At 38.4% G+C, this 22,124-nt stretch overlaps 1 protein-coding gene and 1 non-coding gene across 8 annotated transcripts in view; one reads left to right on the forward strand and one right to left on the reverse strand.

Moving 5' to 3' along the window:
* Positions 1-22,124, reverse strand: part of CPLANE1 (ciliogenesis and planar polarity effector complex subunit 1) — a 104,758-nt gene that overhangs the window by 28,862 nt on the left and 53,772 nt on the right. For 6 of the 7 annotated variants that reach the window (XM_070476592.1, XM_070476594.1, XM_020901627.2 and 3 more), the window contains 9 exons: positions 21,342-21,474; positions 20,262-20,316; positions 16,228-16,332; positions 15,096-15,161; positions 14,011-14,120; positions 13,493-13,688; positions 13,127-13,276; positions 10,355-10,608; positions 5,478-5,565 (listed from right to left, as the gene is read on the reverse strand). In XM_070476592.1, coding sequence (XP_070332693.1) covers positions 5,478-5,565; positions 10,355-10,608; positions 13,127-13,276; positions 13,493-13,688; positions 14,011-14,120; positions 15,096-15,161; positions 16,228-16,332; positions 20,262-20,316; positions 21,342-21,474 — 1,157 coding nt within the window. The remainder of the gene's footprint in view (positions 1-5,477; positions 5,566-10,354; positions 10,609-13,126; positions 13,277-13,492; positions 13,689-14,010; positions 14,121-15,095; positions 15,162-16,227; positions 16,333-20,261; positions 20,317-21,341; positions 21,475-22,124) is intronic. The other variant, XM_020901628.2, reaches the window with a different exon arrangement.
* LOC139038327 (U6 spliceosomal RNA) lies at positions 7,987-8,093 on the forward strand. The gene has a single exon (XR_011491320.1). It is a non-coding gene; the product is annotated as a U6 spliceosomal RNA (small nuclear RNA).

A 22,124-nucleotide genomic window follows, 5' to 3' on the forward strand; every position in this document is an offset into this window, starting at 1 on the left:
CATTGTTTCCTCATCAATTTGCCATGAAGTGATGGGGCCAGATGCCACGATACCAGTTGTCTGAATGTTGAGTTTTAAGCCAACTTTTTGGAATGGGTGAATTTAACTCAGATGACCATTATATCTGCTACTGTGGGCAAGAATCCCTCAGAAGAAATGGAGTAGCCATCAGAGTCAACAAAGAGTCTGAAATGCAGTCCTTGGATGCAATCTCAAAAACAACAGAATGATCTCTGTTCATTTCCAAGGCAAACCATTCAATATCACAGTAATCCAAGTCTATGCCCCGACCAGTAATGCTGAAGAAGCTGAAGTTGAACAGTTCTATGAAGACCTACAAGACCTTCTAGAACTAACACCCCAAAAAGGTGTTCTTTCATTATAGGGAACTGGAATGCAAAAGTAGGAAGTCAAAAGATACCTGGAGTATCAGGCAAATCTGGCCTTGGAGTACAAAATGAAGCAGGTCAAAGGCTAACAGAGTTTTGCCAAGAGAACACACTGGTCATAGCAAACACCCTCTTCCAACAACACAAGGGAAGACTCTACACATGGACATCACCAGATGGTCAATACCAAAATCAGATTGATAATATTCTTTGCAGCCAAAGATGGAGAAGCTCTATACAGTCAGGAAAAACAAGACCAGGAGCTGACTGTGGCTCAGATCATGAACTCCTTATTACCAAATTCAGACTTAAATTGAAAAAGTAGGGAAAACCACTAGACCATTCAGGTATGATCTAACTCAAATCCCTTACGATTATACAATGAAAGTGACAAATAGATTCAAGGGATTAGATCTGATAGACAGAGTACCTGAAGAACTATGGACGGAGGTTCATGACACTGTACAGGAGGCAGTGATCAAGAAGACCATTCCCAAGAAAAAGAAATGCGAAAAAGGCAAAATGGTTGTCTGAGGAGGTCTTACAAATTGCTGAGAAAAGAAGAGAAGCTAAAGGCAAAGGAGAAAAGGAAAGATATATCCATTTGAATGAAGAGTTCCAAAAAATAGCAAGGAAAGATAAGAAAGCCTTCCTCAGTGATCAAAGCAAAGAAACAGAGGAAAACAATAAAATGGGAAAGACTAGAGATCTCCTCAAGAAAATTATAGATACCAAGGGAATATTTCATGCAAAGATGGGTTCAATAAAGGACAGAAATGGTATGGACCTAACAGAAGCAGAAGATATTAAGAAGAGGTGGCATACACAGAAGTACTATACAAAAAAGATCTTCATGACCCAGATAACCACGATGGTGTGATCACTCACCTGGAGCCAGACATCCTGTAACGCAATGTCATGTGGGCCTTAGGAATCACTACGAACAAAGCTAGTGGAGGTGATGGAATTTCAAATCCTAAAAGATGATGCTATGAAAGTGCTGCACTCAATATGCCAGCAAGTTTGGAAAACTCAGCAGTGGCCACAGGACTGGAAAAGGTCAGTTTTCATTTCAATCCCAAAGAAAGGCAATGCCAAAGAATGTTCAAACTACCACACAATTGCACTCATCTCACGTGCTAGCAAAGTAATGCTCAAACTTCTCCAAGCCAGGTTTCAAAAGTATGTGAACTGTGAACTTCCAGATGTTCAAGCTGGATTTAGAAAGGCAGAGGAACCAAAGATCAAATTGCGAACATCTGTTCGATCATTAGAAAAGCAAGAGAGTTCCAGAAAAACATCTACTTCTGCTTTACTGACTATGCCAAAGCCTTTGTGTGGATCACAACACACTGTGGAAAATTCTGAAAGAGATGGAAATTCCAGACCACCTGACCTGCCTCCGAGAAATCTGTATGCAGGTCAAGAAGAAACAGTTAGAACAGTTAGAAGAAACATGAAACAACAGACTGGTTCCAAATTGGGAAAGGAGTACATCAAGGCTGTATACTTATTGATAAAACAGATAAAATTCAACAAAAGTAATCATCATTAACTATATTCATTTAGCCTAAACTACATAAGATATACCCATAGCCTGAACCATATAATATATACCCAATTGACTGCAGAGTTCCAAAGAAAAGCAAGGAAAGATAAGAAAGCCTTTTTAAGTGAACAATGCAAAGAAACAATAGAAAACAACTGAATGGGAAAAACTAGAGATCTCTTCAAGAAAACTGGAGATACCAAGGGAACATTTCATGCAAGGATGGTCATGATAAAGTACAGAAATTGTAAGGACCTAACAGAAACAGAAGAGATTAAGAACAGGTGCAAAGAATAAACAGAAGAACTGTACAAAAAAGGTCTTAATGACCTGAATTACCACAATGCCTGTGGTCACTCACCTACAGCCAGACATCCTGGAGTGTGAAGTTAAATGGAACTTAGGAAGCATTAGTACAAACAAAACTAGTGGAGGTAATGGAATTCCAGCTGAGATATTTCAAATCCTAAAAGTTGATACTGTTAAAGCAATGTACTCGATATGTCAACAAATTTGGAAAAGCCAGCAGTGGCCACAGGACTGAAAAAGGTTTTTATTCAAATCCCAAAGAATGTCCCAACTACCAAACAGTTGTATTCATCTCACATGCTAGGAAGCTAATTCTCAAAATCCTTCAAGCCAGGCTTCAACAGTACGTGAACTGAGAACTTTCAGATGTATAAGCTGGATTTAGAAAATGCAGAGGAACCAGAGATTGAACTGCCAATGTTCACTGGATCATAGAAAAAGCAAGGGAATTCCAGGAAAATATCTATTTCTGCTTCATTGCCTACACTAAAGTCTTTGACTGTGTGGATCACAACAAACTGTGGAAAACTCTTAAAGAGATGGGAATACCAGACCACCTTACCTGTCTCCTGAGAAACCTGTATGCAGGTCAAGAAGCAATGGTTAGAACTGGACATGGAACAATGAACTGGTTCCAAATTGGGAAAGGAGTATATCAAGGCTGTATACTGTCACCCTGCTTATTTAACTTATATGTAGAATGCATCATGCGAAATGACAGGCTGGATGAAGCACAAGCTGGAATCAATACTGCCAGGAGAAATATGAATAACCTCAGATATGCAGATGACACCACGCTTATGGCAGAAAGCAAATAAGAACTAAAGAGTCTCTTGATGAAAGTGAAAGAGGAGAGTGAAAAAGTTGGCTTAAAACTCAACATTCACAAAACTAAGATCATGGCAACTGGTCCCATAACTTCATGGCAAATAGATGGAGAAAAAATGGAAACAGTGAGAGACTTTATTTTTGGGGGCTCCAAAATTACTGTAGATGGTGACTGAAGCCATGAAATTAAAAGATGCTTGTTCATTGGAAGAAAAGCTATGAGAAGGCTGCTGCTAAATCGCTTCAGTCGTGGCCAACTCTGCAACCCCATAGATGGCAGCCCACCAGGCTCCCGTCCCTAGGATTCTCCACGCAAGAACACTGGAGTGGGTTCCCATTTCCTTCTCCAAAGCATTAAAGTGAAAAGTGAAAGTGAAGTCGCTCAGTCGTGTCCAATTCTTCGCTTCGCGACCCCATGGACTGCAGCCTACCAGGCTCCTCCGTCCATGGGATTTTCCAGGCAAGAGTACTGGAGTGGGGTGATGAGAAAGCTAGACAGCATATTAAAAAGCAGAGACATCACTTTGCTGACAAAGGTCTGTATAGTCAAAGCAATCACTTTTCCAGCAGTCATGGGTGAATTTGAGAGTTGGACCATATGAGAAGGCTGAGTGCCAAAGAATTGACTCTTTTGACCGTGGTGCTAGAGAAGACTCTTTGAGAGTCCCTTGGAAAGCAAGGAGATCAAACCAGCCAATCCTAAATGAAATCAACCCTGAATATTCATTGAAAGGACTAATGCTGAAGCTGAAGCTCCAAAACCTTGTCCACCTGATGCGAAGAGCTGACTTGTTAGAAAAGACCCTGATACTAGGAAATACTGAAGGCAGGAGGCAAAGAGGATGACAGAGGATGAGATGGTTAGACAGTATCATCAACTCAATGGACATGAGTCTGAGCTAACTCTGGGTGGAGAAGGACAGGGGTGCCTGGCATGCTGCAGTCCATGGGGCGGCAAAGAGTCAGACATGACCTGGTGACTGAATAACAACAACAAAACAAGTATATAAAGAAATATTTAACAGAATTACAAAGAGAAATAAACAATTCCAAATCATTGTAGGTAATTTTTAATGCGCCCTCTGAACAGTATAATTTAGAAGTTTGACTATGATATATGTGTATGTGACTATACACACATACACATCTCCTACATAAACAGAAAATGCTCATTCTTTTCAAATAAACAGAATATTTACAAAAACTGACTATATATCCTAAGCCTCAAGGGAAATTTTAACAAATATCTAAGAGTGATATTCATTGGAAGGACTGATGCTGAAGCTTCAATACTTTGGCCACCTGATGCAAAGAACTGAGTCATTGGAAAAGACCCTGACAGTGGAAAAGATTGAAGGCAGGAAGAGAAGGGGATGACAGAGGATGAGATGGTTGGATGGCACCACCGACTCAATGGACATGTGTGTGAGCAAGCTCCAGGAGTTGCTGATATACAGGGAAGCCTGGTGTGCTGCAGTCCATGGGGTTGCAAAGAATTGGACACGACTGAGCAACTAAACTGAAGTAAACTGAAGAATGATATTATCATATACTCATCTAATCACAATACAATGAAAATGGAAATAAATTACAAAAATAAAGCCCAAGGCACATAATATTTGGAAGATAAAAAGTCTTTTTACGAGCTGAGGAAGAATCTTAATATAAATTGAATACTAGGAAAAGATATAACAGCAGCACCCTTATCTGGGTCCTTGAAGAAACATGTTCAGCCTCAAATGCATTCATTAGAAAAAAACAAAGTTATGAAGTTAGGAAAAATCCCACAAAGTACGCCTCCAACAGCAGAAGAAATATTAAAGCTAAGAGTAGAAATTTGTGAAAAAGAACATTAAGAAACAATAGAGAGAATCAATAATCCAAACCCTGTTTTCTGGCAAAGTGCATTAAATTGCTTACTAGACTAAATGAAAGAGAGAATATAGATATTAACACCCATAGATATGGTAGACATTTAAAAAATATCCAAATTCTCATTCTTAAAATAAGAAATGCAAAAGCATAATAACTTCACCATTGCCAGGCCATTGAACCTGAACTTCAGGTCCTGGCTCCTCTGATGACCACAGACAGACCACCATCTCAGCACAAGATCTGTGCAATTCTCAGCGCTTTTGCGGCCAGTGGTGTGGAGTCACAGAACTAAGGTCCAGCCCGCACTGCCTCCTTCTGGTGCAAAGGCCAGAGGAGGTTATAGCATCAGCTTCTCAGGAAATGGCCTGAGGTGGGAGCCAATTATGTTTTCACAAAACTAATCCTCATCTAAAATAAGAGGACCGATGGCTTCAGTTCACATAAGAAGACTATTTCTGGCACACCCAAAAGGCAATACTTATCCTTCCAAAGAAAGGCTTCACTCCCACCCCAGGCCCCTCACAAACCTTCTTCAGAAATGCTAATGGTTTTTGAAGGGAATGTTTTTTCCGATTCAGGGCCAGAAGACAGTTCAATGGGACCCACAGGTTCAACCTATAGAAAAACATACACCACAAAATAATGGTTACAAGTTTTATAGTTTGATTATTTCAAAATACCATAAATAATTTTACATTGGTTTTTTCATATTTGCATTGAAAGAATGCAAATATGAAAGGTGAAAGAATAGGGTTGAATCCAATATGAATTAAATGTTGAGGTTTTTTAAAAAGGAGTAAATTTTTACTTACTTTGTATCTTAACCAATTTAACCTTTTAAGAAGCTCAGGAAAACTATGTCATAAATTTTAGAATGGGGAGGAATGTTAACTGCGATCAAGACAAAACTTTCTCTTTTATTTACACAGTTCACCTTTATTTTACTTATTTTTTAATTGAAGTATAATTGACTTACAGTGTTATATTAGCTTCAGATGTATACTACAGTAATTCAATATTTTTATACACTACTCACCATATAAAGCTACACAACATTATTCACTATTCTCCCTGTGCTGTACATTGTATCACTGACTTATTTTTATAATTGGTAATTTGTACCTCTTAAACCCCTTCACTTATTTCACCCATCTCCCACCCACCTCTCTTCTGGCAACCACTGGTTTTGTTCGCTGTGTCAACGAGTCTGTTTCTGTTTTGTGTTTCAGATAGTCTTTTCAGCAAAAAGTGTTGGGAAAACTAGACAGCTACATTTAAAAGAAGGAAACGAGACCATTTTCTTACACCATACACAAAATACACTCAAAACTGTCTGTTGCTGTTTTTCAGTTACTGAGTTGTGTCTGACTCTTTGCAACCCCATGGACGGCAGCACACCAGGCTTCCCTGTTCTTCACTCTCTCTCAGAATCTGCTCAGACTCATGTCCAGTGAGTTGGTGACACCATCCAACCATCTGATAAAGACTTATATGTAAGAGCGGAAACTGTAAAACCCCCAGAAGAAAACTTAGGCAATAGGCTCTCTGACATTGGTCTCAGCAATATATCTTTGGATCTGTCTCCTCAGGCGAGTGTAACAACAGCAGAAATAAACAGAGACTACAGCAAACCAGGAAGGTTTGCACAGCCAAGGAAACCAGCAACAAAACAGAACGGCAACCTGCAGACTGGGAGGATATTTGCAAATACTCCCTCTGAAAAGGGAGTAATATCTAAAATATTAACAGAACTCATGCAACTAATATCAAAAAAACAAGCCAATTTAAAATTGGGCACAGGACATGAACAGACATTTTTACCAAAGATAGCATACAAATAGCTAGTGGACTTATGAAAAGATGGTCAACGTCACAAATCATCTAGGAAATGCAAATCAAAACCACAATGAGCTATCATATGCCAGAAAGATTGGCTATTATTAAAAAGACAAACAAGTATGCGGAGAAAAGGGAACCCTTGTGCACCGTTGGTGGGAAGTAAACAGGTGCAGCCACTATGGAAAACAGTATGGAAGTTCCTCAAAAAAGAAAAACAGGTCTACCACACAATCCACAAAGTCCAATTTGGGGTATTTATCTGAAGAAATAAAAATCTTTCATTTTAAAGATGAGGAATGAGGACCAGAGAAATGCAGAGACTTTCAAATCCAGAACATGGACTTGAACCCATATTTTTAAGGCACCTGTTTGGTGTGTCCACAGTGCCCCTCAGCTTCTTCCAGGCCTACAGGCCATTTACCTAAACTAAAATGAGCAAGTAAAAAAAAATCTCTGTATTTATGTGTGCATCATAATAGGATGAGAACATTTTAAATTAATATGCCAAACCTTTCATTTAAGTCAGTTCTATTTCCTTAAAGTAGTGAGTTTGATCAACCAATTATAGAATTCTTTGTTTAAAATTGCCTCCCAAGCTTGAGCAACAATTATTAATAATTATTCCATTATTATTATATGAATGTGATTTTATTTCTGTCTGAATCTAAAAATGAGAGCACAAAAACAGCCATCAAATAAACATTTATCAGATGCCTGCCATGCACCAAGTAAAAGACAAATTCTTACCTACCAGTGTGGAAAGGCTGGGGCTGAGACCAGTATCAGAATTTGGGGGACCCTTAAAAACACAAGTGTGACCTATGCCCTCCTCCTTGAGAAGCCATCTCCCCCTCCCGTCTCTCTCCCTGCCCCACCCTGGTCAATAGGGCTGGCATATTTTTGGTGCACACGTCTATCTTCTGTTATTAGATTCTAAGCCCCTTGAGAGTAGTGACTATGCCTTATTTACTTTACTTTTCCTTATTTCCTTTACTTCACTTTCCTACAAGCCAGGATCAAGACTAGACTGAGGTGGAAGTAACATACCTGGTTTTACATAAACTAGAAGCTTAATAAACTAGAAGAGAAGGCAATTTTCAAAGTGATTCCTTGGAACACGGACTTTCAGGGACAATTTCAACACTCAACATTAATTTGGATGTAATAAATCTAAACCTGGATTAAAAACAAAAAGGAGTGCTTGCTTATGCAGCACATATACTAAAATTGGAACGATACAGAGAAGATTCGCATGGCCCCTGCGCAAGGATGACATGCAAATTCGTGAAGTGTTACATATTTAAAATAAATAAATAAATTTAAAAAATAAAAACAAAAAGGAAAACAATCAAATAAACACCATAATGTCATAACTTAAGAGTAATCCTGAAACTAATACAACATTGTAAATAAACTACACTGCAATAAAAATTTTAAAAACCAAAACAGCAATCCTACTTCATATATTATTTTCACTGTAGTTTCACATATATTAAATCTTAGCTTTTGAATAATTGCTAAACCTTTGGATTAAAGAAATGCCATAATCCTAATATATTTTTTAAAAATATCAACATTCTTGGGAGAAAATAATAGCAATCAAAGCAACAAAGGATTAATCTCTGTAAAGTAATTAGCCTCCAACTAATAAAAATAAATGGAAAAAAAAAGGATTAATCTCAAAAATATACAAGCAACTCCTGCAGCTCAATTCCAGAAAAATAAATGACCCAATCAAAAAACGGGCCAAAGAACTAAATAGACATTTCTCCAAAGAAGACATACAGATGGCTAACAAACACATGAAAAGATGCTCAACATCACTCATTATCAGAGAAATGCAAATCAAAACCACAGTGAGGTACCATTACACGCCAGTCAGGATGGCTGCTATCCAAAAGTCTACAAGCAATAAATGCTGGAGAGCGTGTGGAGAAAAGGGAACCCTCTTACACTGTTGGTGGGAATGCAAACTAGTACAGCTGCTATGGAAAACAGTGTGGAGATTCCTTAAAAAACTGGAAATAGAACTGCCATATGACCCAGCAATCCCACTGCTGGGAATACACACTGAGGAAACCAGATCTGAAAGAGACACATGTACCCCAATGTTCATCGCAGCACTGTTTATAATAGCCAGGACATGGAAGCAACCCAGATGCCCATCAGCAGACGAATGGATAAGGAAGCTGTGGTACATATACACCATGGAATATTACTCAGCCATTAAAAAGAATTCATTTGAATCAGTTCTAAAGAGATGGATGAAACTGGAGCCCATTATACAGAGTGAAGTAAGCCAGAAAGATAAAGACCAATACAGTATATTAACGCATATATATGGAATTTAAAAAGATGGTAATGATAACCCTATATGCAAAACAGAAAAAGAGAAACAGATGCACAGAACAAACTTTTGGACTCTGTGGGAGAAGGCGAGGGTGGGATGTTCTGAGAAAATAGCATTTAAACAAGTATACTATCAAGGGTGAAACAGATTACCAGCCCAGGTTGGATGCATGAGACAAGTGCTCAGGGCTGGTGCACTGGGAAGACCCAGAGGGATGGGATGGGGAGAGAGGTGGGAGGGGGGATCGGGATGGGGAACACATGTAAATCCATGACTGATTCATGTCAATGTATGGCAAAAACCACTACAATACTGAAAAGTAATTAGCTTCCAACTAATAAAAATAAATGAAAAAAATAAATAAAATATCAACATTCTAGTAACCTGGAATATTTGTTACGTATGTCACTGATGGACTTCTTTTTCTGCAAATTTGCATTTTTTGCAATTTGCATTTCCCAATATAAGGCTTTAATATATTAAAAATATTTTTACTATTTGTTCATTAATCTTTATTTTATATAAATTTTATTTCCTAAAAAAAGATAGGATATTTGTATAAAATAAGTAAGAGACTTCTATTTATCTAACTACCATTATATACCATATACATTAATCTCTAACCTAAACATTAATCTCTTTATGATGCATACTTTTTAAAGATACAGAAAACTTTTAAGGATTACTAAGCCCATTCTATAAATTATTTGAAAGAAATTGAGAATTCAAAATGTAAGGACAACAATGTCTGTAAAGTTACAAAAATCTTGCTGAAGAAAATGATACTCAACTGAGAGCAGGATTTTTCTAAAACCACATTCTGGTTTTGTAATTCATGTATTTATTTTCCTGGTAGAAGTTGAGGGTTCAATTCTTAAAAGCTTAATGCTTAAGTGGTTCTCCACGAGGAGTGATTTTGCCCCTCAGAGGACATTTGCCAATGCCTGCAGACATTTTTGGTTATTAAGGCTAACGGGAATGTTACTGACAGCAAGTGGGTCAAGACTAGGGATGCTACTAAAATCCTACAATGCATGGGATAGATGTCCACAACAGAGAATTACCTGGCCCAATGTCAGCAATGCTGGAGGCTGAGAAACCTTGGCTTTTGAAACCATTTCTCATTATTTTGAAAAATCAAGAGTCTAAAATTATATCACTCTACAAATCTAGTAGGTAGGTTAACAAACAAATAAACAAGTAAAGGTTATCTACCTTCACACAATGTCGGTCTGGCACTGTGTGTCTGGGGTAATTGTGCTCTATGTTTTCAGCAAGGTTCTGTATTGCTAATAGCTGTTCATCAATTCTCTGAAGCTTTGCGGTGAGATGCTCCAGCCGGCGAGCAGCAGGGCTTGGTGCAGGACGAGCCGTGGGGACTTCCTGTAGCACCTCCCACAGCAGATAGTCTTCTGTAGCATCTGACTTTGAGCTCGGTTCCTTAAAGCGAAAATCTGGCTTTGGAGTATCTAAATATTATTAAAGGGAATATCAGAACTGACTACAATTAAGAAAGAAATTGTAATAGATGCTGACGATTTAATTTCTTGAAGACCTCACTTTAAGTCAATATAACATTCGCTTCTTCCAAATCAGTTTTAATTTAATATACTTAAGAAATAGCCTCAGCTTCTTGACTTCTGAGATTACTCTTTGTTGTGAGATAAAAATATGTAACAGTCGTAGTGGTAATATGTAACAGTGGTAGTGGTAATATATAACAGTGGTAGTATATAATATTACCATTACCACAAAGCACCATTACAATGAAATCTGAATGTTAATGTTACTTTTACCTTCTGCTACAAAAATACACTTCATCAAAAAGCAACCTTAAAGTCTTTATGACTTTTTAAAACTCTACCTGAAAACCAACAACATCACACAGTAAAAGCTAGGTCCAGTGTAGGCCATTGCTGCCTCTACGTGGGACCTCAGGCAAACATTAAGCCTCTCAAGACCAATACACATCATAGTCAATGACTCTCTGTACTTCTAAACTCAGCTGATTCTTGTCCCTAATTTGAAACACTTCTTCTGGCCTCTGGATCTTCTCCTCCCTATCTCACTCTCCCTTCTCAGTCATCATCTTGGTCTTTTTTTCTGCAACCCACACTCCTTTCACCCTTCAGTATTTCCAGGGCACCAGTCTCAGATCACGGCTCTTCTCACTCCACCCACCCTCTCTGGGTGAGGTCTCGGGCACACTGCTGACTCTCACATCCAAACAGCACTCTCTGTGAGCTCCAGTTCTTAATCTATCTGTGTCCTGAACATCTTATTCTGCTCTTACTCTGTTTTTCAGTAAGTCATGTCCAACTCTGTGAGCCCATGGACTACAGCATGCCACGCTCCTCTGTCCTCCACTATATCCCAGAGTTTGCTCAAATCCATGTCCATTGAGTTAGTGAGGCTATCTAATCATCTCATCCTCTGTCATCCCCTTCTCTTCCTTCCTCAGTCTTTCCCACCATCAAGGTCTTTTCCAATGAGTCGGCTCTTCACATCAGGTGGCCAAAGTATTGAAGCTTCAGCTTCAGCATCAGTCCTTCCAATGAATATTCAGGGTTGATTTCCTTTAGGATTGACTGGTGTGATCTCCTTGCAGTCCAAGGGACTCTCAAGAGTCTTCTCCAGCACCACAGTTCAAAAGCATCAATTCAGCACTCAGCCTTCATTATGGTTCAACTCTCACATCCATACATGACTACTGGAAAAACCATAGCTCTGACTATCTGGACCTTTGTTGGCAAAGTGAAGTCTCTTATTTGGCAAAGTGATGTCACCTTATTCAGGCTGTCCCAAAGGCAGATCAAACCAAACTCACAACTTTTGCTCTTCTACCCGCTTTCCTCCTGATTGCCCAGCTCAGGGAACAGCACTATCATTCACCCAGTTTCCCAAGCCAGCTGCCTGAAATGCATTCAAGGTTCTTCTCTTTCCTTCAGTTCCAACATGACACCAAATACTGATGATGCCCCTGCCAATCATCTCCTCATTCCTACCACCACAGCTTAACTGAAGCTTTCACAACCCAAGGACACCAAACAGTATGAAAGAAAGTGAAACTGAAGTCGCTAAATCGTGTCCGACTCTTTGCAACCCCATGGACTGTAGCCTACCAGGTTCCACCATCCATGGGATCTTCCAGGCAAGAATACTGGAGTGGGTTGCCATTTCCTTCCCCATGAGATCTCCCGCATTGTAGGCAGGTGCTTTACCGTCTGAGCCACCAGGGAAGTCTCAATCTCTAAATACTTCACTCCTTTCTAGCCCAAATTCTACAAAGGCCCCAGAGAAATCTTTTAAAACATAAATCTGATATTGTTCCTTTTCCACCTGAAATCCTTCGCCATTTCTCTAACGCCTTCACCTTAAAAGTTCAAATGCCTCGGAATGAGAGACAATGGCATTGTCTTTCCTAGGCCTTCCTATCCAGCTCTTCTCTTGCTATTTCTTTAAAACAGAAAACACCAAGCACAGTGAACTTTAATTTTCTCAGACTTAGCATCTTGAGTCGTCATAAGATCTGTTCTATCTGTGTGATCTATTCTATGTGGCTTTCTCTTGCTCAGTCCTACTGTTAAGATTCCATTTAGATGTCTCTCCCCTACATAGCCTCAGTCCTCCCCAGAGATGGATTAGATGCTGTATTCCCCAACAATCTCATCCTTATCACCATGACGGCATGTACCACGCCGTCATGTACTACAGTTATCTCTTGACTTCTTTGCTTTCCTTTCCCCCAGACGTGAGCCCACAGGCAGAGAGCCTGGTGTTACTCTCTTCTCTGGTCCCTACATGTTGTCCCTAACTTGGTGCTCAGTGGATGAAGAGATGGTCAGATGAGGCTTATGATGCCTGTCCTACTTGACTCCATATAGATTTTGTGAGGATCAAATTATTCAACAAAAAAACCTAAAAAGTGTGAATGACTAAACAAATGTAAGTAATGATTATGTTTCAGTCCCAGGGTAGGACCTTCACCTGTGTCCTGCCGTATGTCGGATGGCAGAGGTGAGCTGACACGAGGCTCCTTCACTTCTGTACTGCCCGCTCTCCAGCCGCGTCCACCCAGACAGGATGGAGACACTTTCGCAGGTTTAAAGCATAAATCCACAGCGGAATAGGCAGATTCTACCAAGAACATGAAAGGCATACAGAGACTGATTCTAAACTTATAAATAAGGTATTGAAAAGATTAATAGAACATTTCTTAATGTGAATATAAACATCTAAAACTACAGTGGATTTGGAGGAGAGCTAACAGACAAGAGTAGGGATAATAATGCTACATTAAAGAAGATTTCAAAAATGTTTTAAATTTATTTTAAAAGTAAGAAAAATTATTACCTTTACTCTTGAGATTGTCAAGAGTCAGGGGAATAGCATTAGTAACTGAAGCTGCCATGTAATGTAATTCTGCAGAAGACGGGACTTCTAGACAATCACTGTGTTGCTTGGTATTATCTGAAGGCTCTTCCTTGACAGGTAATTCCTGTAGATCATCAGCTTCAATGTCAATCACATTTATGTAAGTGTGTCCAACCTGAGACAAAACATAAAATCAAAGAGGGTTACATTCCTTTTATTTACATGGCTATTCCATCCTACCCTTACCAAAAAAAAGGTTTAATTCTCAAGAGCTTATATGAGCCTAACTTAGGGAAAACCACAAGAATTATGCGTTATAGTCTTAGTTTACAATATCTGGAGGCATAACATTTAAATCTTAAGCTAAATTTTGACCTTTCCAACAAATCTATGTAGGTGAGACTTTTTGGCCTCATTTCATCTATACAACTGAATAATGTAGATGACCATGACAAATTTTAGCACAAAGCTATTATTAAAACTTTCAAATTTAGTACCGTATCAGATGCTGAAGGTGACAGAGGTTTCTCTGATATTTCAGTGGGAAGTCTGAGATTTAGACATATATCTGGAGCCAAAAGTTGAGGAACATTCAAAGATTCATGTTCTAAAAATCAACATAGTAAAAAAAAATTCCTGTAAATAGTTCTACATCATTAACTTTGTAAGAACAAGTTGGCAACAAACAACATTAAAAGTATTTGTTGAAAATCTAAGTTTCTTTGTATGAATAAATTAAAGAAAATTCTATTCTACTCTAATGGCAAGATTGTATTTAATCTAGAGTAATTCATAATTGAATGCAGATTGACTACAGTTTTTCTCATAGGAATGATTCATAACAATAATGAAATATCTAAGTCATAACAAGAAAATGCTATAATTTCCTTTTTCCATGTCAGATATATTAAGTCATTTTTGTTTAACATTTCAATAAAACCAGATTTTAGGAAATTAATCATAGTAAATTTTTTTACTTTCAACACTACTTCTTCATGTTTGTTCATTTGGTTAAACAGCTTTATTGAGACATAATTCACCTCCTTTAAAAATGTATAACATATATATGAGTGTATATATATATATATATATGTATGTATTTATGTATGTATAAAAATGTATAACTCAAATGTATAACTCAGCGGTTCTTAATATATATAGAGACTGTAGCTAAATCATACCACTTAAAAAGTTTAATATCTTAATTTTATAGAAGTCATTAACTTCTTATTCAAAACAATAAAGAAGCCTATCAACAGGTCAGCAGTCTAACTGTGCTTTTTGTCCTATGACTCTAATCTTATTTCCTAGCACATTTTTAATAGAACGTTACTTTCAAATTTCACAAGCAAAATCTAACTCACTGCAGTACTGAGTACCAAAAACTTGGTGCCAAGGCTTGAATTTAAACCACATGACAAACATAAAAACTAGAAAAATGAAAAATCATTTTATCTCTATTAAATCAATTTTTGGTTTAACTGCTTTTTTATGGGGGGTGGTAACTCCTGTTTTAGCCATCATACAGATATAACCTTTAATTAGTCATGCTGTTCTCAGAAAAAAAAAAAAGAAATCACACCTGATATGGAAGAAATGACTTGCTGATTTTTATGACATTCAGAAACAACTTCTTGAGAAACAGCTTCTTGATATCAATGAGGAGATTTGTGACAAAAAGAGAAAATAGAAAAGGGACTTCACAACCACAGAAAAAATTAAATATACATGCATAGATTTTTTTATATATTGCGCATAAAAAGTGGTAGAAAACTAGACTGACAGCCTAAGAATTTAATTTCTTAATTAATAAAATTTTAATTTTATTACTATTTACATTCTGGGCCTGATCACCTAACAAGCTTCCAGCAAACAGCTGCTGACTTTAGAAGACAAGAGAGCAGCAAAGTACCTCTGGGCTCTCTCAAAGACACATTTAAGAATGCTTCTCAGACGCGCACTGAACCTTTGTGTCAAAAGACATCTTATTAAAAAACAATCTCATACATGCTCAACCTCATTCAGAAAGAAATGAAAATGAAAATGACAGATGTTTTTTATTTTAATCAACTGGACTGGTAAAGGGTAAAAGAGTTACTAGCTAAATCATAGTGATGACCAAAAGAGAGAAAAAAGGTTCTATGCAAGAAATTACTCATGGAAGCATCATTTGTAGGAGAAAAATACTGGAGGCCAGCTAATACATTTATTCATTACATTAATGAAGAAGCTTATCAGGCAAAATTCCAAACATGAGTTCCTCCAACATTTATTCCCTCTATTTCTGGTCACAGTTACATATATTCTTCCCACACTAAACCCAGCCTAGCCCTCCTCTTCAAATGCAACTTCAGTAGCCACAACTTCAGGCCTCTCAATCTTAGGCATGAAATTCTAGTAAAGTCAATTATGGCATAGAGAACCCAAACTAAATATACTGTTTCTACTGATTTATGATGTAGTTCATGGCATTTTTAAACAAGTATCTATTATATTTTAGTAAAGTTATCATAAATTCAGTTTAAAATTTGTAAAGTATATACCAGGGTTAGGAACAAGAACCTGGGATGAGAAACTAATATCACATAATTTTAAATTCCCCTTAAACTATTGTTTTGAAAAAAAAGTAGGCATATATTAAAGGTTAAAACTATATGAATTTTAAAAAATATATACATATGAATTTTCAAAATTAAAGGAAAATAGCATTTTACCTGGGTCTGTATTTGTACTTGCATCCTGACATTCTTTAGCTTTCTTTTTTACAGAGGCCATGAAATGCAATCCAGCGGAAGTATTAACATCATCTTGGAGCTTTTCTTAAATATAACAACAAAACATTGGATGCAAGCATTGAGAAGCCCTTATATCACCAGGAGCCAAGAAACAGAGTACCTACTTCAAGGGAGGTGAGGTACACGATGTCAAGATATTATCAAAATGGACTTTCTGAGTGAAAGTGGTATCTAAGTTGACCCTCACAGACAGTTCAATGGAATCAAAATCAAAATTGTTGAAGACTCTGTATGCCCAGGCTAGAAACTTATTCTTCTGGCTGATGAAGATCCAGTAGAAGTTGTTAGGCAGGGAAATGATATGGTGAGACCAGTGTTCTAGAAAAACCACCCCAGCCAATGTGTGAAAAATAAATTCAAGTGGATAAAATTAAAGAAAGGCAATCAGACAGATGAGGCTGCTGCAGCAGTTCAAATACACATCCAATAATGGCGAGGAATAAAAGGGAGAGGAAAAATTCAAGAATTATAAAGACAGTAAAACCTAAGGGGAAAAGTAAGAAAGAACTGGCTACTGACTGGATGAGGGGGGAGGGGAAAGCAGAATTCAGAATAGCGTGTTTTGGGGTTAAGCTGGCAGTGACACAAATGGAGACAGAACACAGGAGGACAAACCAGTTGGTGGGGGAGGGATAACAAATTCAAACGAGGTAATTTCTACCCTGGACAAAAAGATCAACAGGAAGTAGAGTCAAAGTCCGAACGCTATTATGGGAGTTTGGGTTTAGACGTGGAATTTTCTGGGAGATCACCCAGGGAGTCTAAGTAGAATGAAAGAGTATCAATGATGGCACATGGTAGTATAATGAAAAAATATATATTTGGTCTCTGTCCTTGGTTCCAGGCACGGAATTCCTTAAGCCCTTGGAAGTTCCTGAGCAACAGGAGCATATTTTGTTATTCATGATGAGCCCTTTTTGATCGTATCTGCCTTTGGGCTAAGGAGCTGACCCTTGCAGGCCCCTAGACAGTTTCAGGAAGGGTGCTGCTCACCAGAGAAACCATCAGCCCTGCCCCACACCCACTTCCAGGGAAGGGAGAGCAACTGGAGTCCGATCTTTCCATATACTGAGAGTTCAGGAAAAACCGTGAGACAGCAAGTCTGAGGGGACTTCTAGGTTGATGAGTAAGTGGATGGGTAGGAAGGATGGTGTACCCCAAAAGGAGTGGGACCTCTGTGTCCTCAAACCCCCACACCTTGCCCTAGGCGTCTCCCCCATTTGGCTCTTCCTGAGGTGTAGCCTTTATAATGAAACTGTAATCACAGCTAAAGCGCTTTTCCAAGTTCTGGAGTTGTTCTAGAGAAGTAGTAAGCCTGTGGGGGAGTGGCCACAGGAATCCCTGAATTTACATTTGACCAGACGAAAATGCAGGTTTTGGGGGAACCTTGTTTGCAGCTGACATATAAAGAAAATAGGGAGTCTTTGGGGACTGATCCGTTGACCTGTGGGGTCAACCCATAGGTTGATGAACCCATAGATTATTAGTAGTCTCAGAATGGAATTGAATTATAGGACTTGCAGCTGGTGTCAGAGAATTCTTGCTGTGTGGCATAACACAATACATATTCACTGGAGTACTACAGTGAAAGCAAAAGTTCTTCAGTTGTGTCCGAGTCCTTGCAATCCCATGGACTTATTCCATGGAATTCTCCAGGCCAGAATACTGGAGTGGGTAGCCTTTCCTTTCTCCAGGGTATCTTTGCAATCCAGGGATCAAACCCAGGTCCCCCTCATTGCAGGCAGATTCTTTACCAGCTGAGCCACAAGGGAAGCCCAAGAATAGTGGAGTGGGTAACCTATCCTTTCTCCAGCGGATCTTCCAGACAGGAATTGAACCGGGGTCTCCTCCATCGCAGGTGGATTCTTTACAAATTGAGCTATGAGGGAAGCACTACAAGGTCATTTTAAATGACACTGTGGAAGAATATCTAGTGATATGGGAAGATAAATACCCTAATGCTGCTGTTGTTTGGTCACTAAGTCAGGTCTGACTTTTGTGACCCCATGTACTACAGCCCACCAGGCTCCTCTGTCCATGGGATTTCCCAGGCAAGAATACTGGAGTGGACAGCCATTTCCTTCTCCAGGGGATCCTTCTGACCCAGGGATCAAATCTGCGTCACCTGCATCGGCAGGCGGATTCTTTACCACTGAGCCACCATGGAAGCTCAAATACCTTAATACTATTTTTTAAAAACAAGTTAAGTTATAAATAAGCAGAGGAGGTATTACTTATATATAGATATACAGATAGATAGGGCTTCCCTGGTGGCTCAGTGGTAAAGAATCTGTCTGCAGTGCAGGAAACCTGGATTTGATCCCTGGATCAGGAAGATCCCTGGAGGAGGAAAGGGCAATCCACTCCAGTATTCTTGCTTGGGAAATGCAATGGACAGGGGAGCCTGGTGGGCTAGGTCCATGGAGTCGCAAAAAAGTCAGACACAGCTTAAGAGACTAACACTTTCTTTCATACGGACAGATATAGATATATATTTATAGATACATGTGAGTACAGATATTTCGAAAATAAACCCAAAAGAATACTCTCTATTTGCGCTTTCTAAATTTTCTCCAGCTAATACATAGTATTACCTTTGTAAAGAGAAAGAATGTTATTAAGAATGAAAGAGAACTAGGTTTTAAGATAAGAGAATGGGGAGCAAGAACACCAGACGGATTGGGAAGCTGAGAGGTGGAAGCTACGCAGTAAGGAGATGACAGCTCGGCACACAGAGGCTGATGCTGGGCCGAGGCACCGAGGAATGGAGGGAGCACCAGGTCAAGGGTCAAGTGAAGGAACGGGGTAACAGACGTGAGGTGACTCCAAGGTAAAAATCTTGACCAATCAAATGAACGGTCATATCATTAATAGGAAAATGCCAGTTTAAAATCTGACTTCTGTGTTTTTTGCATGGCTTGCAGGGTCTCAGTTCCTGACCAGGGACCGAACTTGGGCCATGGCAATGAAAGCTCGGAATCCTAACCATGAGGTCACCAGGTGTGACTCTTGTGGATATGCTGAATTTAAGGAGAAAGTAGAAAAGAAAGATGAGACAGGGTAGGTGTGTATCTGAGTGTCACCAAAATAATTTAAAAGCTGAAGTCGTGACAGTGAATGAGCCTAGAGGCACAAGAGTTTGTGTGTACACGTGTAAAAAACACTGGGGAGAAAGCCTTGGGGAAACACATACATTGAAATGCAAGAAATGAATCCATCAATTCAAGAAGGAAAAGAATTTACAATGTATAAACAAGTCCTCTTCTCTGAACTAATTCCTTTAATGTATATGTATTTTCTATGATTACTTTGACTCCAGGCATTTTCTCTCATAGTTTCCTTTTGGGCCTCATATATCAATATCTTCTTTGAGATTCTACCTAATTGCATTGCTCTACTATAGGGGCTGATAAACTCTTTCTGTAAAGGGCCAGATAATAAATCTTTAGGCTTTGTGAAACATATGGTCCCTTTTGCAACAAATGAACCCTGCTGCAAGGTGAAAGCTGTCATAGACAATATGTAAATAAATGGGCATCAATTAAACTTGATTTACAAAAACAAGTGTGGGCAACCCACAGTATTTTTGCTTAGAGAACTCCATGGACAGAGGAGCCTGGCGAGCTACAGTTCATGGGGTCTCAAAGAGTTGGACACAACTGAGCAGCTAACACACACACACCTGAAACTAACACAACACTGTAAATCAACTGTAGTCCAATATAAAATAAAAGTCATAAAAAAAACCAGGTGTGGTCCAGGTCTGGCCTTTGGGTCACAGTCTGTCAACCACTGCGCTAATGGATAACACAGCAAAACACACACACACAGACAGACATACACACCATCCTGTCAAAGACAACATGAAAATAACTTCATCTCATAAACATATTTTTAGAAAGCAGATTTTTAACTCTGAGTGGACACATGACATTAATCATGTATATACATACCAAAAGAAATGTCAAAGTCTTCTAAAGGCTGGGAACCGTGATGTTCTTGTTGCTCCTAAAGGAATCCCAAATGATCAATTTATGACTAACTCAAAGACATATAATATTTTGAAAAAATATTCAATAGCTATGAGGAATGTTGATTTGGGGAGGCGGTTTAGTTTCAAATCTTATAACTCTAGAAATATTTTTTTAAAAAATTTAAAAAAAATTTACTTATTCTATCAAATTATTTATTCTATCAAAGTAATTCCACAGGAGTTCACGAAATTCACAGATCAAGCAACAAAAAAGAGCATTACCAATTTAATGCAGGTACTAAATTACAATATGCAATTTTCTCCTGCAGACTAGCTTTAACTCTCAAATAGTATCAAAACTATTCAAGGACTTGACACTTAGTACTAAGTGCCTCCAGACACATTCTTGAGGACTTTACTGAAAGAGGGTGCTAAGATTCAAGTAAACAAAACTATTTGTTTTATTTAATCTCTTGTTGCATGTATAGGTAAACAGTCCCCAAATTTAGAAGGAATGTTTGCAAAGATCTGATATAAAATAGAGGCTGTATTAAAAACCTATGTCAGGGAAACCCTAGAGGCCTCGAAAAGAGGTGGGTGAAGCTATCAGAAGAGAAACCCACAATATGCATTAAGATGTCACAGAAAAAAATCAGAGTGATTTAAAAATACAAAATCACACAAGCAGATGCTCTTAACTACAGTTTTTGATTTACCAACAAGTTGCTTTTCATATTCATAACTTCATGTCTATCCTGTATAGAGGGATACAGTCAGGACTTTTGTACTTAATGATGTTAATACATTATTGACCAGGGGATTCTTGCAGAAACTAATGCCTGTGGCCAGCGATTTGTTATGTAAGTAAATATTCAAACGTCTCTGGTCAATAATGTTTGGGTGACAAAAAAGTGTTAATACGCCTCTGGTCGATAAGTTGTTAAGATCCTCCTAGCCACAATCAGAAGCTTCTAGCGATCAGATGACTAAACAAACCACAGACATTCCGAACTCTGTGTACACGCAGACCAGGGAAGAATGCATTGTAGGTTTTCTGTACCTTGGGTTTCACGACTACTTCTGGATCATTATCATTAATGATGATATCCTCTGGTTGGAAAGTCACACTTGGTTTTCTCCTAAGTTTCTCTGATCTTTCTTCTTGCAGTTCTTTTTCAGCTCGTCGTCTTTGTCTGTTAAAAATCACAGTGTAAAGCATATTCTTACTATTTTAGGAACACCATTTTTCATCTGTATCATGCTATATAGGAAGACAGTTATGAAAATTATGTCAATTGATTATTTTCAGTGGCATTTAATTAAATTAGCAAGATATTCTGCTAGAATAAATACAAGCAAAAGTCAGGGACACAAGAAAGTTATTTCTAGTTCCTCTACTACTGAACTGACTTTTCTGTTAGTCATGGGAAACTAGGTTAGAGTTACACATTTCAGGTAATTTTCAAATTCTCTTTTCTGCAGATCTGAAGCTGGCCCTGGAAACCCTATTAGATACCACCATTGACCTATTTATAAAGAAGTCAGGCAAACAGGCTCCAAGGAGGAAACCGCAGGCAGGAGGAAGGAGGGTCCAAAAAGCTACGGGAAACTTACTTTGAAGAGGGTTTACTTAGAAAAGAGGGAAGCGAAGAACCATTTCTGGAGAGAGAGCCCTGGTAGTAGATTTTAGGGCCTGATAAACGTGAAATTTTAAAAAATGTTTTCTAGACTAAGTAAAAATCAACCATGAATACATGTCTTGAACATCCATTATGAGTGAAACACTATATATGCTCTTCATGAAAAGTCACAGCCTTGCTTTTCACATGCACATTTCTTAGTG

This window comes from Odocoileus virginianus, chromosome 14 (genome assembly GCF_023699985.2).
Source record: "Odocoileus virginianus isolate 20LAN1187 ecotype Illinois chromosome 14, Ovbor_1.2, whole genome shotgun sequence".
In the NCBI taxonomy this organism is placed as follows: domain Eukaryota; kingdom Metazoa; phylum Chordata; class Mammalia; order Artiodactyla; family Cervidae; genus Odocoileus; species Odocoileus virginianus.